The sequence below is a fragment of the Hyla sarda genome, chromosome 1, assembly GCF_029499605.1.
Source record: "Hyla sarda isolate aHylSar1 chromosome 1, aHylSar1.hap1, whole genome shotgun sequence".
Taxonomy (NCBI): domain Eukaryota; kingdom Metazoa; phylum Chordata; class Amphibia; order Anura; family Hylidae; genus Hyla; species Hyla sarda.
Window position 1 is genome coordinate 537449437 of NC_079189.1, and position 17688 is coordinate 537467124.

A 17688-nucleotide genomic window follows, 5' to 3' on the forward strand; every position below is an offset into this window, starting at 1 on the left:
TCATTTTTCAAACCGTATATGGGTTGAAATTTGTACACACGTTTTGATCCAGTTTACTCCGGTTTTGAGGAATCCGTTTTTCATCAAAAACCTAATACGGGAACTGTATTGCAAAAACGTGGTGTGAATGCAGCCTAAGTATTCTGGCCATTTGAGTGGTTGGTTAGTTGGTTAGCTACACTAATGGTCACTGTCACTTCAACAATTTCCCATGTGATAGCCCATGTGATCTGTAGCATATTTGTAAATCACTTCCAGGAGTGCAAACCTTGTGGCATTATATCCAAGAAGACTGGAGGCTGTAATCCTTGCCACAGGGGCTTCAACTAAGTACTGAGTAAAGGGTCTAAATACTTATGTCACTGCTATATTTTAGTTTATTTATGGTTCTTATGCAAACAAAATTGCTCTGTGCGCAGATGATGTGTTACTATTCTTAATTGATATTGGCCCTTCGCTTACTGCGTTAATGAAGCTTATGGACAGATATGGGACCCTTCCGGTATAAGTATTAACTGGAAGAAATCCTTCCATCCCTGGCGTCCCTTAGCAGCACAATGTGGGGTGTCTCCGCCCCTGTGAGCTAATTAGGACCTGGGATTTTTTTATGAAATCAAATAAAAAAACATAGGGACCTCCCCTCAAAGACTATAAAATGCCCTGCTCACATCAGGACAGTGAGTTTTTCCCTGTCCTTATGTGAGCATGGACGCTCCTGAGCTCCCCTTTTCACCTATTCTTTTCTTCTTAGGTCCTGTCTTCTGGTTCCCAGTGTGCGCCGCCATTTTCTTGAAGACCAGAAGCCTCAGGCCGGAGCTCTGAGGCCTCACTTCACTTCCGGCGAGGCGCTATCAGAGACCAGAGGCAGGAATAGCTTCGGTCATGTCACTTCCCGCGGTGCCAGAAGTTCTTTCTCTCATGGGGCCGCGGCGGTGTGAATTGGGGGGTTTATTGCAGGTTATTTATATTTCACATTCCACGGACCCTCTTTTTTCAGTAGATGCAGTTGAGACACGCTGTTGGTGCTGAGCAAAGGAAGGTCTCCTTAACCTGCCATAGCGACTTAGCTTTAAATCTGATTGGTTGTTCTTCTGGTTTTATTTCTAGATTATATAATCTCCTGCTTGAGAAGAGGTGGCAGGATGGGATATAGAAGTTAAAAAGTTATCTAATTTCTGTTACTCATCTGGAACTCATCTTAGTATACGTTATTTTTCTTTCTATTTTTCTATGCTGATGAGTTTGTGTAATATGTCAATAAAAAAAAAATTATACCTGTGACCATAAAAAAAAAAAAAAAAACGTCAACAGACTGCGATCAATATTCACCATGGTTGAAACTCATGTCACATTCTTACATAAGTTACTGTAGCAATGCAGCAGCCAGGCTTAGTCATCGCCTTGTCTGCCAATATGTGGGTGCCAAGAATTGCGCACTGATCTAGGACCTCGGTTCTCAACCTGTGATACTTCTACCCAAACTGGCACAAAGCATAGTGATACATGGCCTTGCTCTCATGTAATTTGAGGGGTACTGTAGGAGCAACATTCCTGTTTCTGTCAGGTTATTTTGGTCCCTAGATTGTACAAGGCCTACATGTGATACACATCTGAAACAAGTAAATGTATCCCCAATTCTGTAGCTAGCTTAGATATTTGGGACCATAAAGAGATTCCAGGATTAGAAAAACATGCCTGTTTACTTTCAAAAACAGCTCCCCACCTGTCCACAGGTTATGTTTGGTATTGCAGCTTAGTCTCATTAATTTCAATAAAGCAAAGCTGTGACACCAGACAAGCAATAGATGTGGCGCTGTTTCTGCAAAGAAAGCCACCATACAAGCAATTTGAGGGAGTGGACTCCTTCTTTCAACCCATGCGCAACACTAATGTAGGGTGCTGACAGATTTTTTATAGCTGCCAGGGACTTTTAGAAAGCCTATTAGGTGTAAAGCAACACATCTATGCACAGATAGCCCAGTGACTTAATATGGTACAATTACAGTATGTTTAAAAGGGGTTGTCCAGGGTTAGAACATAGCCACTTTTCTTTTTTAAATAGCGCCACTTTAGTTTGTGTGTGGTATTGCAGCTCAGTTCCATAAAAGTAGATAAACCAGGAGGTGAAATAAACAACCTAAAGACAGGTGTGGCTCAGTTTTTTGGAGAAAGCCGCTTTATTTTAATAATCCTGAATACCCCACAAGTGGTTGAGGCTCTCAACAGTGCTACAACCCTGTGATCATCTAACAAGAAGCCATTGTAGAAAGCAACCTTTTTATATGTACTCAAAGGAAGGTGGCTAGTAGAAAGCCAGCTGTAAAAGAGATGCTCGTGTGTAGAATGACTACTGAGCATCCCCTACTCTGATTAGAAAGTTATGGAGCATATCGCCATTAGTTATATATTAGAGCGCTCTATCAGGAGTTGTGGGGGCAGGGAGAAGCCTCTGGGTACCACCACGACTCATGGATCAGGCAGCATAAATGTCATGACAGGTTCCCCTTAAACTTATGTAATCCTTTCCAAACAGCAAGTAGCCGTTCTTATCCATCCATAGATAGCTTCACATGGGTTGTACAGCAGCCGCATTGCAAGGTTCATATTAGAACTGCTAGACCCAGACACCCATGGCACTACTAAACCAATCTAGATGTTGCCAAGATATTTATATACTGTGTTAGACACCAAAATCAGTCTTTATCCCGTAAGAAGGAAAGCCTAGATCAGTTTCCCTACCAGGGTGCCTCCAGCTGTTGCAAAACAACTCCCAGCATGCCCGAACAGCCTTTGGCTGTCTGGGCATGCTAGGAGTTGGTTTTGCAACAGCTGGAGGCACCCTGGTTGGAAAACACTGGCCTAGACAACTGAATTTTCTCACAAGTGTCACTGAGTAATTTGCTGTAGCTTAAAAGGGGTACTACACTGAAAAACGTTTAAACAACTGGTGCCAGAAAGTTAAACAAATTTGTAAATTACTTCTATTTAAAAAGTCTTAACCCTTCCAGTACTTAGCTGCTGTTTACTACAGAGGAAGTTCTTTCTGAACTTCCTGTCTGACCACAAGTACTCTCTGCTGACACCTCTGTCCATTTTAGGAACTGTCTAGACTAGGAGTAAATCCCCATAGTAAACCTTTCCTGCTCTGGACAGTTCCTGACATGGACAGAGGTGTCAGCAGAGAGCACTGCGGTCAGACAGAAAATAAATTAAAAGAGAAAAGAACTTCCTCTGTAGTATATAGCAGCTGATTAGTACTGGATTTTTTTTAATATAAGTCATTTACAAATCTGTTTAACTTTCTGGTATCAGTTGAAAAAAAAAAATAATGTTTTCCAGTGGAGTACCACTTTAAGATGGATAACTCAATTAGAGACATCCTCAGCTTGGATATTCAATAAAACCCATTCTTGTGCAGACTGCTGGAGTAATATTCACATAGCCAGACAAAGTGCCAATGTGGAGGATTCAAGATTGGTCACAGTGATGCAAGTATATATGTTTTTCTTTTTTCATTCTTTATTAGGACTTCGGGCAACAGACCTGAAAAGGTTTGTAAAATTATTGGGATATGATATATAAAAGGTCAGAAAGTTTGTGGGTTTTGTATGTTGGATTGAACCCAAACGTAGCTTTGAAGGTCAGATGGGCAAGCCCCCTCCATTTTATACCATAAACCTAGAAATGGGAAGAAAGCTGTCTAGGATGGGGCCAGTGGAGTGAAAGCTACTACCAAAAGATGCATCAAATCGCTACTTTGCATATTCTTCCCAGAATTCCCAGTGGAGCATGAATGGTCTTTAGGCAGTTTTTCCACAAGCGGTTTACCGTGGGCTGTGTGATGTTGCCAACAATCCTTGCCACAATGCATAGCCATACGTGAAAGCATGAGGGAATAATTTAAAGGCTGCGTTTCTACATGTGGCTTAAGTCTTCGCGAATCCTTATGGCTCTCTCCTCAAGAACGCCCCCCCCCCCCCCCCCAAACTACATTGCTAACCCTGTTTCTGGAAAACTATAAAATCAGTTAGGGAGCTACAAACTCATTCCAGATCAAGATGGTAATCCTGCTGTTGAGATCCTTGCCCTGGACACCGGTCTAGTGTTGTAGTCAGTGTGTAGTTTACAGACGCCCATAATTACAGGTTATATTACATTCCATCATCCCAAATGTTACAGGAACTAATCATTAATCCTGGGAACCAATATATGTAGTCATTCTGGTTTATGGCCTGCTCTGAAGTTTGTTATTTCAGTTGTACTATTATATGTATTAATAATGTACATTGAAACCAGCTTGTAACAAAGAACGCTGTACAGGCACTTTCTGCCTTTTATCTCATCTCATACATTGGCACAGCTTATAAATCAGGGAAAAAACACATGGGTCGTTTCATGTATTTATTGCCAACAACGTATACAATGTATACTTAAAATAATTAAATGTCCGGAAAAAGTCATAAATACTTCACTTTTGGGCTGTAATAAATTATTATAATAACTAGGAATGCACTTGTCCAGCCACAAATGTGGGTATTGAAACAAAAATATATATATTATATATGGCCATAGTTCACAGTTTAGCAGCAGTAAGCTGCATCTATCACAGCGATTCCACAACGCCACATTCTTTTCTTCTAACGTCGACACATTCGATTCGGAATCGTGAAAAGTTCAGTTCAAATCCGCGACCACCAAGATGCTCTCCATAGAGCAAAACACATTGTCACCCCACTTTAATGGACTCCCAATAAAGTTCATGATCCAAAAGGAATTCACTTTCCACAAAGTCAAAACTGGTCCAACAAAGCAGGATGAATTGAACTACAGTCTGGTTCCAGCCCAGCGTGCTACTTAGGAGGTTTGTTTTCGTACCACCTCCTCTTTTCCGACGTGCTAGGTTCCAATGCTTGACACGACTGATCTCACAGTGAGGGACTTCATAATCCTCTACGTTCCCAGAAACCTTCAGTTACACCTCTGCAACAACATGTTCAGTGCATATTCCATCCTGTTCCTCAGGTCATTTGAACCACCGGACATGAGTAGTGTACTCAATCGGAACGTCGTAGACATCCTATCTTCATTGATGTAGGTCAGCAGATACTCATCACTTTGGTTGGCTATGATGATTTTAGTGTGATCATGATAGAAATTAACCTGTTTATGAAGAAAATGAACCAATTTAGTCATCGTATAAGGTATTGCATTTTGCATAAAAAAGTCATTTATAAGGGGTACTCCGGAGAATATTTTTTTTAAATCAACTGGTGCCAGAAAGTTAAACAGATTTGCAAATTACCTCTATTTAAAAATCTTAATCCTTACAGTACTTAGCTGCTGTATACTACAGAGGAAGTTGCATAGTTCTTTTCTGTCTGACCACAGTGATCTCTGCTGACACCTCTGTCCATTTCAGGAACTGTCTAGAGAAGGATATATTTGCTATGGGGATTTGCTCCTACTCTGGACAGAGGTGTCAGCAGAGAGCACTGTGGTCAGACAAACAAAAATAAAATTATGCAACTTCTGTAAAATACAGCAGCTGATAAGTACTGAAATGATTAAGATTGTTTAATAGAAGTAACTTGCAAATCTGTTTAACTTTCTGGCACCAGCTGATTTAAAAAAAAATAAAAAAAAATTTCCACCAGAGTACCCCTTTAAGGCTGGGTCCAAACATTATGGCATGGTCAATCTGCAAACTGCTACAGCTTTGGCCCAACCAACGAAACCTTTGGTGTTATTTACCTGAAATGTGCCATCATTGAACAGCATCATGAGGGCCTTGTCAGACTTGAGCCACTGAAGCAGATATAACCGAGGTCTGCACACATCTGTTACACTGGGCAAGTCACCTCCCTGTAAAGGAAACCAAAAATCAGTCAACATGACAATATACACCTGTATATAAGCAACCAAACTAGATCTATGGTAAGTTCTAGTTACACGTAACTAATCCATAAACTGGACAGTCATGGGTGATAAAACTGGGTGAGCTTTATAAGGAATATTTATGGACCATGCATAGCTTGAAGAAAGTGTCAACCAAGTGACTACTTACATCCATGAGATTCTCCTCCATGTAGTGAGAAAAGTATTTCAGGACAGTAACTTGGCTGATGAATTGCTCTGGAGCTTCGGTAGAAGCAAAGATGGAACATTGGCCGAGTTCAGCATAGTAGTGCACAGTCCTGCGAAAATGGCAAACATAAGCATAAGACATCCAGGCTACAGGAAAGTAGACAGCAAATTGATATCTAATGAGAGATCATGGGGGCTACTTACTTTTTGTCAGGCAGTAGACTCATGTGTGCCCCATTGTTAAACAGTACGCCAACCGTGTGATCAGACAACTGGTAACCAAAGCCGTATTTATTTGAGTAGTCGACCCATTTTGTCACCCAATGAAATGAGGTGGTCAAGTGTTCTTTTGGGATACAATCTGAATCGGGCATGTTTTCTAGGCAACCCCTGAGGACTCTGGCAACGGTATCAGCCACACTGCCCATGGTGCTGTCCTCTAGACCTGGAAGCAAGAGATTGAGACGTTACTTTAGATTATAAGCAAGTCCGTGTGCCTAGGGAACGCTTGGCACACACTCAGCAATCTAATCTAACAGCCTGCTCAGAAGGAGCTTTGTGCAATTATCGTCTTGTGCTGGTTTATTCCAGGCAGCAAGCACATTTTTATAATTGTGCCGTCAACGTTCTGACTTGCGGCAGTGCCAAGGCAGCTGAGCGCCTAATTGTGCCGAGCGATCATGCAGCCAATAAGTAGTCACTAGCCTGATAGGTTATACTTACATTCACTGCTGCTGCTACAGCTGCCCAGGGTTCCACGGACAATCATTCGTATCGTGTCTCCCATCTGCTGCTTGTCATTCTTGTCAATGACATTTGACTTTGAGACCGTTTTGTTTTCCTGGAAGGCAAGAAACAAAAGGCCATAAGAATCAAGAAGCTGAACACTGAAGATGAAAATGTTCCAAAAATGTAAGATTACCAACCCCTCCAAAGAAAATACGCAAGTTCCACTAACCTCATCCGTTCTGGGATTCTGTTGAGATATGGAGGTTTTCTTTAAGTCTTGTCTCAGCTTGTAAATTTCTTCATCTTCCTTAACTAGTTTATCTGTAAAGTAACGTATCCTGTTAGATCATTGACAGTAGACATAAGGAAGTCGAGATGTAGATTTTGGCTTCACTAAGACCTATAGGAAGAACCAAACTTACTGTGATTATCTAAGTATTTTGCTTTTTCTTTCTTCCCACCAAAGAGCGCTGCAGCAGCTTTCTTGAAGAAGCTCTTAGCTGGACTTGACAGGTGGAAGTCAGGAGCGGTGTGACAGCAACTAGAAGGAAGCCTGTCTGGTGTGAAGCCCTGGAGGGAAACATTAGCCAGTTAGCGTCTGTCTATGCCGGTGTTTTTCCAACTAGGGTGCCTCCAGCTGTTGCAAAACTACAACTCCTAACATGCCCGGACAGCCTTTGGCTGTCCGGGCATGTTGGGAATTGTAGTTTTGCAATAGCTGGAGGCACACTAGTTGGGAAACGCTGGTCTATGGAGTCAATGTCAGATTCCACAAAATGAATTACTACCAACCTGGGTGAAGAAGTCGTGCTGAATGATCTCCTCAAGGCTGGGCCTGTCCTCTGGGTTTCTGGACAACATGCTCGCTATGAGATGCTTTGCAGATGACATTAGTGATGACGGCAGAGAATACCTTGCCTCTCGGATGCACCTGTAGGTCTCTTTCAGATTTGTGGTTTCAAAGGGAGGTCTTCCAAGCAGCATGGTATACCTTTAAAGAAAACGTAAGTTTAGGGAGGTCTTCATCACCTGTACATGTGCAGCCACAAGTATTCCCATTGCATTGAAACATTAGTCAGAGAAATACTTACATTACACAACCCAATGCCCAGATGTCAGATTCACAGCCGTGCCCTTGTTTGTTAAGCACTTCGGGTGAGAGGTAATTTGGTGTGCCGCATATTGTTCTGCAGAGAACCATAGAAAGAACATAAGTTAACCGGATCACATCCAGGGATACATAGAGGTGTATGCAGATGTACAGTGCAGAGGGCAGTAATATTGTTCAGTAGTCCTACCTCCTTCTTTGTTCCATAGGTTCTAGTCTAGCTGCAAGGCCAAAGTCGCCCACTTTCAGGTCCATGCTTTCATTGATAAAAAAATTCCCTTGAAGAATAAAGAAACCCAACATGAGCATCATATAGGGGTGTAAAAACATAGCAACCCAAACAAGGACTATTGCACACATGTAGCAGAGCTGTGTTCTCATCCATGCAAACATTCAGTTCTGCTACATCTGTATTCATTTAGGATCTAACAAAAAAAACTCAAATAGGGTTAAAATGAAAAGAAAAAAAACGTACCTAGTTTTAAGTCCCTGTGGAGGATTTCTTGCTCATGCAGGTATTTCAGGCCAGACACGATCTGTTTGAGGTAGTATCTCACTTCAGGGTCGGTCAGTACTTTCCTTGTCTTCAGTATATGTGCCATAGACTGCGGAAACAATAGGAGATGTCATGAGTTTGTGCCAGGGAGCGATCGGGCACAGACAAAAGGACATAGACACTGCAGCCTTCAGAGGAGAGGCAGGACGCAGGGACACTCACCCTTCTGCTGCAGTACTCCATCAATATATAGATGTTCTCCTTATCCTCAAAATAGTGATAGAACTGCACCACATGCCTGTGGTTCAGGGTCCGATGCAATTCAATCTCTTTATCAATCTGGAAAAAAAAAAAAAAAAAAAGGTTTAATACATTTTCTTATTCTGTACAATGATACAAGAGGCAACTCATGGAAACGCAGCCCGACATCACCCACCTTCTCTCTCTGATGAGGCTTCGACACCCTGCTGTGTGGGATAATTTTGGCAGCGTAGATTTTGTTGGTTGTCAAATCTGTCATTTCATAGCACTTTGCGAATCCTCCCTGCAAAGATGAACAAATAAAATGAAATGAACGTGGGTTGGTCCAAGGAGCCCGAACAAAGAAGCTTTGCTACAAATGAACCCATCTGCACTAATAGAATAGAATGCATAATCTAATTTACAGAAACTGAAAACATTCATACTATATATATATATATATATATATATATATATATATATATATATATATATATATATATATATATTTTTTTTTTTTTTTTTTTTTTTATGTATTTATTATTTAAGGCAGCCAAATTTGCATTATCCTCAACAAAACGAAGGAGATCCCAATGGACAGAAAACCAAGTCTATTCGCCTTTCCAATAACAGCCATCCCAAAACAAAGGACCGTCAGCTATTTACTTGTTGCTATACACAGTATTATAAAACAGCCAAGACAAAAGGTGGGATTCAAGAGCCGACTATATCAGAAGCATCTGCATGCAGATGTTTATTTAAATTTTATATATTATATATATATATATATATATGAATCATTCTAAATTAAAATTTTTATTTTATAGTTTACCATATAAACGTCAACAACTGTCACCATAGGACCCTGCATTGAATGACAGGCATGTCTAGGCGCATGCTAACATATGGATTACAGTAATAGCATTGCCATTGATCATCACTGGGTAGCACAGTTGACCATGACCCATAAGACGTCCAGAAAACCCTATAGATCCGAGGACAGCAGCCTGCACCCATCTCTGCCTGCAAATATTAACTCTGCAGATGCCAACACATCCATGTAATTCCAATGCATAGCAATCAGTGACAATGCCCTATCCAGTCAGTAGGATGCCCATCTTGCTGCAGGTTTTTTTTTTTTTTTTTTACCTTGCCAAGCACTTTGCCCCTGCAGTATCGTTTGCCAGTGCTGGGGTCAGTGATAATCCTGGACACTTCAGTGCTGGAACTTGTAGTGCAGGTGTGATGATGGACATGCTGCTCCCCCTCAGCCGGCAGCTTCCACCTCCTGTTGCTGTCACACACTCTGCCCAGTGCCTGCTCACACATCTTGCCCCCGTTGTTTGGCTGGTTAGTAATAGTCCTCAGTATTTCCATTACTCCTTCTCAACCACCGGCCGCCACATGAACCAGCGCGTCTGCAGGCTCCGACAGGGAGCACCGCCTAATATAAGCTGCGCTAGACACGCCCCCTCCGGGCACGCGTCAGGGAAACCACGCCCCCTTCCGTGGTCATTGCCTGGACATATCTCTCTGCATTTCTAGAACTCAACTGTCACTCGCTCCCCCCCCCCCCCCCCCCTCTCCTCCCCTGTGACAGCAGTGGTAGCCCCCGGGGGAAAGAAAATATGAATGAAAGCTCCCTATATTGAGCAAGGTAGAAGGTACCATTTTGCACTGTAGAGAGGGGGGGAGGGGGTGAATCGCATAGGTTTCTAGTCGTTGGGAGTTCTTTGTGTAAAGGAATTATGTTGGTATGTAACAAATACATTCTGTTGTATGGATTGCAAAATTGCCTATTGTAAGGATTGTTATATTTAGTATTTTTGTTGCAGTTTTTATGTATATGTTTGTAGTGAATCTTAGACAAAGGGAAGATTGTTTCAGTGCCTACCAAGCTGTAGCTCCCCAGCTGTTGCAAAACTACAACTCCCAGCGAGCCCTGACAGACGAAGGCTGTCAGGGCTTGCTGGGAGTTGTAGTTTTGCAACAGCTGGGGAGCCACATGTTGGGGAACACCGCCCTATTTCACATATTTACATAAGTGTTTACATAAGAGGTTAATATATATATATATATATATATATATATATATATATTTAATATAGTTAATATATATATATATATATATATATATATATATATATATATATAATATAGTTAATATTATTTATTTTTAGAGTGCCCTTAGTTCCAGGGCACCATAAGATCTCTGATGGCGTAGGGTGGTTTCTGATGATGAAGGGGTTAAAGGGGTATTCCCATTTCAGAAAGTTATCCGCAGGAAAGGGCATAACTAGGAGACCACTGGGACCCAGGAACAAAGGTAAACGTTCTCCACATGGGCGACCAGTGCGCCATTCATTCTCTATAGGGCAGAGCTTGACAATGTCCAGAAGCCCTATAGAGAATAAATAGAGCACGGTGCCGGACCTCCATTCTTGGGTCCCAGTGGTCAGACCCCCCCCCCACCAATCCACTAGTTATCCCCTATACTATATATATATATATATATATATATATATATATATATATATATATATCCCTGTATCCCCTATACCAAAGTGCCTCCAGCTGTTGCAAAACTACAATTCAGACCCCCACAATCCGCTAGTTATCCCCTATACCAGTGTAAATATCCCCTATACCAGTGTACTATAAATATATATATATATATATATATATCCCCTATACCAATATGCTCCAGCTGTTGAAAAACTACAACTCCCAGCATGCCCGGACAGCCAAAGGCTGTCCGGGCATGCTGGGAGTTGTAGTTTTGCAACAGCTGGATGCACCTTGGTTGGGAAACACTGCCTTATACAGTGAATAGGGAATAACTATGTGAAATGGGAATATCCTTTTAATCTCCATGTTCCCATTACAAAGTCATTCTAGCAAAAATTCCCTAAATGATAAAGCAACATGCAGTGAGCTCCCCCTGGAGGCGGCTAAGGAACTACAGCAAGGTCAGATGTGGGGGACAAATTTTACAATGAATCTGTGGATAGATCCACATAGATTAAAATGGACATTGAATCTGCAGTGAAAATGCATTCGTCTCTGAGAAATTCTTTCAATAAGCCATCTTTAAAGCATACCTGACTTTTCAAGATAAACTGCCCTGTGTGTACATTAGGAGCAGCACTATTTCTGGACATTATATAACTGGTATATGGTATTTTAGAGCAGATTTCTGCTCTGCAGGCTTCATCTCAAATTTGCAGCTCTCTCAGAGCTGGTGAGCGAAGCTCCAAAGACTTGTTTTGCTTGTCTTGCAGACACAGAGGTGATTCTCAGGTGATTTTAACAGCAGGAGAGAGAACTTTTGTCTAATGGGATGTAGTACAAAGTTTCTAATATTCGCTTTTACTATTGATCTGTGCTAAGTTTGTCCAAATGACAGTGTCTATTTAAACATATCCTGCCGCCGGAGATGGGGACAGGTTCCCTTTAAGTTTTTTGGGGCTTATTCACATAGATTTGTTGCGTAAACCGCATTCATCAAAAAATAAATAAATAAAAAAATAAATAAAAATGATGCAAAAACAATCCCATTCGGAAGTATGGAAGAGAAATGTCTACAATAAATCTGCCACGTGTGCACATAACAGTAGATGTGGGAATCATTTTGAAATTTGCAGAGACTACAAATGAATCAAAGAATCGCAATGAGAACGCTTTACCCTGCAGCAGTGTTTCCCAACCAGCGTGCCTCCAGCTTTTGCAAAACTACAACTTCCAGCATGCCTTGACAGCCTTCACTTTACCCTACAGCAGTGTTTCTTAACCAGTGTTCCTCCAGCTGTTGCAAAACTACAACTTCCAGCATGCCCAGACATCCTTCGCTTCACCCTGCATCACTGTTTCCCAACCAGTGTGCCTCCAGCATGTCTAGACAGCCTTTGCTTTACCCTGCAGTGGTGTTTTCCAAACAGTGTGCCTCCAGCTGTTACAAAACTACAACTCCCAGCATGCCCGGGCAGACTTCGCTTTATCTTGCAGCAGTGTTTCTGGACCCGTGTGCCTCTGGCTGTTGCAAAACTAAAACTCCCAGCATTCCCAGACAGCCTTCGCTTTACCCTGCAGTGTTTCCCAACCAGTGTTCCTTCAGCTGTTACAAAACTACAACTCCCAGCATGCCCAGACATCCTTCAATTCACCCTGCAGCAGTGTTTGCCAGCCATTGTGTCTTCAGCTGTTGCAAAACTACAACTCCAAGCATGTCCAGGCAGCCGTTGCTTTACCATGCAACAGTGTTTCCCAACCAGCATGCCTCCAGCTGTTGCAAAACTACAACTCCCAGCATGCCCAAACAGTTTTGTAGTTTTGCAACAGCTGGAGACGCAATGGTTGGCAAACACTGCTGCAGGTTGGTAAACACTGCCCTGCAGAGAGGATAGGGTCTACATTCACTGTATGGCTGGCAGCGTTACCATGTAATGTGATCCCTGAGAATGCAGGTAGGAGGAAGCCGGAGTTGTCACTGATGTCAGGAGCGGAGATCTCCCACAATGACTAGTCCCAGATGACATGCTCCGACATGTCCGCACCTCTCAGCTGTCACACCAGACAAGGAGAGGAAAGGTGATCGTTCTTTGATCTGCCTCGCTGTGTGAACATAAACTAATCCGTGCTCACAGTTCTCACAGGGGACAGCGTTGCTCCTGGACATTACACTCGTGCGGTGTCAGGGGGGGTGCAATGTAGGGCAGATGTTGTAACACGGAGGGCAGATGTTATTAAAGGGGTTCTCCGGTGCTTAGACATCTTATCCCCTATAAGATCCCTATAGGGGATAAGATGCCTGATCGCGGCGCTGGGGACCCCAATGATCTTGCACGCGGCACCCCGTTTATAATCAGTCTGATTACCGGGGACCACAGGGCCGACAGCGTGTGACTTCACGCCTCCGCCCCCGTGTGACGTCATGCTCCGCCTCTCAATGCAAGCCTATGGGAGGGGGCGTGATAGCTCCGGGGACTAATTACAAACAGGGTGCCGCGTGCAAGATCACGGGGGTCCCCAGCGGCGGGACTCCCGCGATCAGGCATCTTATCCCCTATCCTTTGGATAGGGGATAAGATGTCTAAGCACCGGAGTACCCCTTTAACCCCTTCTTGTCATAAGGCAAGGGCGTGGGTTAGCCTTAACCACCCGGAGGTAATACTGCTGGTCCTGAGGTAGGCACGGGGGCAATGAAGACACCAAGTTACAGACAATGGTAGCTTTACTGAGGGTAGACAGGAGATACAAGCCCTCATTTACTATTGCAAACCCGACATGTTTTGTCGGTTGTGCGCCAGTTTCGAGCGCATTGTGCCTGAAATTCTGTCTGCGCCAGAATTTGCGCCTGAATTGAAAAAACCTGACTAACTCTCCATTTTGCTAAGAAAACCCCAAAAGGGGCATGGCTGTTGGGAAAAGGGGCGTGATCTCGACATTTTCACAAGATCCCAACATATTTACTAAGGTTTCCACAGAAAATGTAGTGGATTTGAGCTGAGGAAAACCAGACAGATCAGAACATGTGTAAATAAAAGCAAAATGTAGGGAAAGTGGAAAATGTAGGGAAACCTTAGTAAATACCGTGGAAAATAAATTGTAGGGAATTAAAACCCACAAAGAAACCTACACTCCACTCTTAGTAAATAAGGGCCACAGTCTATGGAGTACAGCCAATATCCCAAGGAGGTGACCAGTGACAGGGGGACCTTGCAGGCTTGCTGGGACTTGTAGTATGTAGAGACACTTTAGTGCAGGCCACGCTGACTATATAGAAGACTTGACAATTGACATGAAGATGACTTTGAGTTTATTTGAGCTGACTTTGTGGCTGCAGACATTAGACTTGAGGCCTCCAATGCTCTGGACACACACACTGAGACGACTCCACTGGACCTCAGCAGGAGCAAGAATGCTGGAAGAGAAAGAGATTGCAGCCCCTCCACTGGTTTTATAGGGGGCTGTGCAAGGAGCCCAGAGGTCAATTGGGGGGTCACCTGGTCACTAGTGCCTCCTGGGTAACAATCACATGGTAACAGCTATTAAAGAAACTGTACATTTTATTATACAACTTTTGTACATAGGGGATAACACATAGAGAGGGCCCTGGGGACATGGAGATACTCTGCCTGACAGGGCAGGAGAAGTATGGGGATACACCATCCCATACTGGGCCACCACACTCGTAACGTGGCTGCGACAGTGACAACCTGGCTGGTGCAGAAATATAGCACTATATATTCGTAATTACGAATATTCGTTTTCTTTTTTTTTTTTTTTCTCACAGTACACATCACAGTGATCACCCCTCTCTGCTTCCAGCTTGTGTGGTGTAAAGAAGGCTCTAATACTACTGTGTGAGACTGGCATGCGAATTTTCGCATATGCAAATTTTCGCTTATGCTAAATTTTGTATATGCTAATTTTTGCATATGTTAATTTTCGCATATGCGAAAATAAAACGAGAATATTACGAATATGCGAATTTAGCGAATATATAACAAATATTCGTCCATATATTCGCAAATATTCGCGAATTCGAATATGGCCTATGCCGCTCAACACTATAAAGGAAGTGAGCTGCAATTCCACATGCAACCTGAGGAAAAGAGTGGTGCTGTTTTGAATTTCTATTCCGGGATAACCTCTTTTAAATTTGTTTATTTTTTTAGGAGGGAACACATTTTTAAAGAGGCAGGGTACTTTAAAAATGGTGCCCAGGCCCAACACGCCCTTGTGGTGTGCCAACATACAGGAAATGCCTGAGCAGACATTTCCTTCCCATCGAGGGGCCACCAAGAAGCAGTGAGCAACGAGGACTGAACCAGGAATAAACGAGGACTGCCGCTAGGAATAAAGCTCTCTGACCCCTTTTAAAAATGTTAACACCCCAGGAAAATCTCTTTAATATCCAACAGTTTGGCCTATACAGGGTAATCCCGAATCATGTGCCCTGACATGTGATAGAAAGATAATACAGTGAGCAGAGCTGTATACAAAGCATCAGATTAGGATCCCTTGAGATCACCATTCTGAGGGTCCACCTATACTGAACATGTCTATGTCTACTTTATTTTTTGCATTATGATCTTTATTATTATTGAATACACAGTGCACATCATCAGTAAGGTCTGTTAGGTTATTTAAAACCATCCCATAAGAAATAGACCTTAGACCTTTACTTTATCCTGCAGCAGTAGTTGCCAACCATTGTGCCTCCAGCTGTTGGAAAACTATAACTCCAAGCATGTCCAGACAGCCTTCACTTTACCCTGCAGAGGTGTTTTCCAAGCAGTGCGCCTCCAGCTGTTACAAAACTACAACTCCTAGCATGCCCAGGCAGACTTCGCTTTATCCTGCAGCAGTGTTTCTGAAACCGTGTGCCTCCAGCAGTTGCAAAACTACAGCTCCCAGCATTCCCAGACAGTCTTAGCTTTACCCTGCAGTGTTTCCCAACTAGTTTGCCTCCAGCTGTTACAAAACTACAGCTTCCAGCATGCCCAGACATCCTTCGCTTCACACTGCAGCAGTGTTTGCCAACCATTGTGTCTCCAGCTGTTGCAAAACTACAACTCCAAGTATGTCCAGAGAGCCGTCGCTTTACCCTGCAGCAGTGTTTCCCAACCAGCGTGCCTCCAGCTGTTGCAAAACTACAACTCCAAGCATGTCCAGACAGCCTTCGCTTTACCTTGCAGGAGTGTTTCCCAACCAGCGTGCCTCCAGCTGTTGCAAAACTACAACTCCAAGCATGTCCAGACAGCCTTCGCTTTACCCCACAGCAGTGTTTCCAAACCAGTGTGCCTCCAGCTGTTGCAAAACTACAACTCCCAGCATGCCCAGACAGCCAAAGGCGTTGTAGTTTTGCAACAGCTGGGGGCATGTTGGTTGGGAAACACTGCCTAGCAGGGAGGATGGGGGTCTACATTCACTCAATGGCTGGCAGCATCACCATGTAATGCGATCCCTGAGAATGCAGGTAGAGTCCCTTTTAATGGGAATGTCTTTAGTTGGACCTTGTGTTCTATTAAAGGGGTCCTCCAAGAAGAGGAAAGACAGTACCTTTCCTTGATCTCCGCAATTCTACTTCCATCGTCCCGTGATCTTGGAAGTTCCGAGATGACCACAACACAATCACTGCAATATTGGTAACATCATAACATCGTGAGGTCATTGGTCATCGAGTGTGGGCACAGTAACCCCCCCCCCCCCCACCTTCCTTCCCCCGTCTCGGAAGGTTTACCTTATGAGAAGACAGCGAGCATGGAAAGGTAATATCTGTCCTCTTCCCAGAAAACCACTTTAATATGTATAAATCTGGGCAGAGCAGAGGACAGTATGACCCTGTTTAACAATCCGGGTGCTGGTTTGTACAGTGTCCTTGTTGCCCAAAGGTCATCGCTTTCCATAGTTCTGAGTTCTGCTTGCTATGGGTAACACTAGAATAGTTTTATGCATAAGACCAAATATCCATCTTATCTTCAAAAACGTCTGCACATGTCAGGGCACTTCTCGGTTCCTCGGCCATGAGGGGTAGGAAGTGCAGAGTGATGATGGTACTAAATCTTACTAAACACTAAATCTTAAAGGGGTTATCCAGGAAAAAACTTTTATATTATAATATATATATATCAACTGGCTCCAGAAAGTTAAACAGATTTGTAAATTACTTCTATTAAAAAATCTTAATCCTTTCAGTACTTATGAGCTGCTGAAGTTGAGTTGTTCTTTTCTGTCTAAGTGCTCTCTGATGACACGTGTCTCGGGAACTGTCCAGAGTAAAAGCAAATCCCCATAGCAAACCTCTTCTACTCTGTGCAGTTCCCGAGACAAGCAGAGATGACAGCAGAGAGCAATGTTGCCAAACAGAAAAGTACAACTCAACTTCAGCAGCTGATAATTATTGGGAGGATTAAGATTCTTTCATAGAAGTAATTTAAAAATCTGTTTAACTTTCTGGAGCCAGTTGATATAAAAAAAAATTAATAAATAAAAAACTTTAATATATCCTTATCATGCAGGGAAGTTG

General features: G+C 42.9%; 1 protein-coding gene across 1 annotated transcript; it reads right to left on the reverse strand.

Annotated features, from left to right (window-relative positions):
- Window positions 1-4387: 4387 nt before the first annotated feature.
- Window positions 4388-10079, reverse strand: PLK2 (polo like kinase 2). Its single transcript, XM_056552448.1, has 14 exons — window positions 9807-10079; window positions 8854-8961; window positions 8640-8756; window positions 8397-8526; window positions 8112-8199; window positions 7905-8000; window positions 7606-7804; window positions 7236-7383; window positions 7043-7134; window positions 6808-6925; window positions 6289-6529; window positions 6065-6194; window positions 5752-5862; window positions 4388-5160 (listed from the first exon to the last, which is right to left on the reverse strand). The coding sequence occupies exons 1-14, from the start codon at window positions 10032-10034 to the stop codon at window positions 4969-4971; spliced, it is 1998 nt and encodes a 665-aa protein (XP_056408423.1). The 5' UTR covers window positions 10035-10079; the 3' UTR covers window positions 4388-4968.
- Between the last annotated feature and the right edge of the window lie 7609 nt (window positions 10080-17688).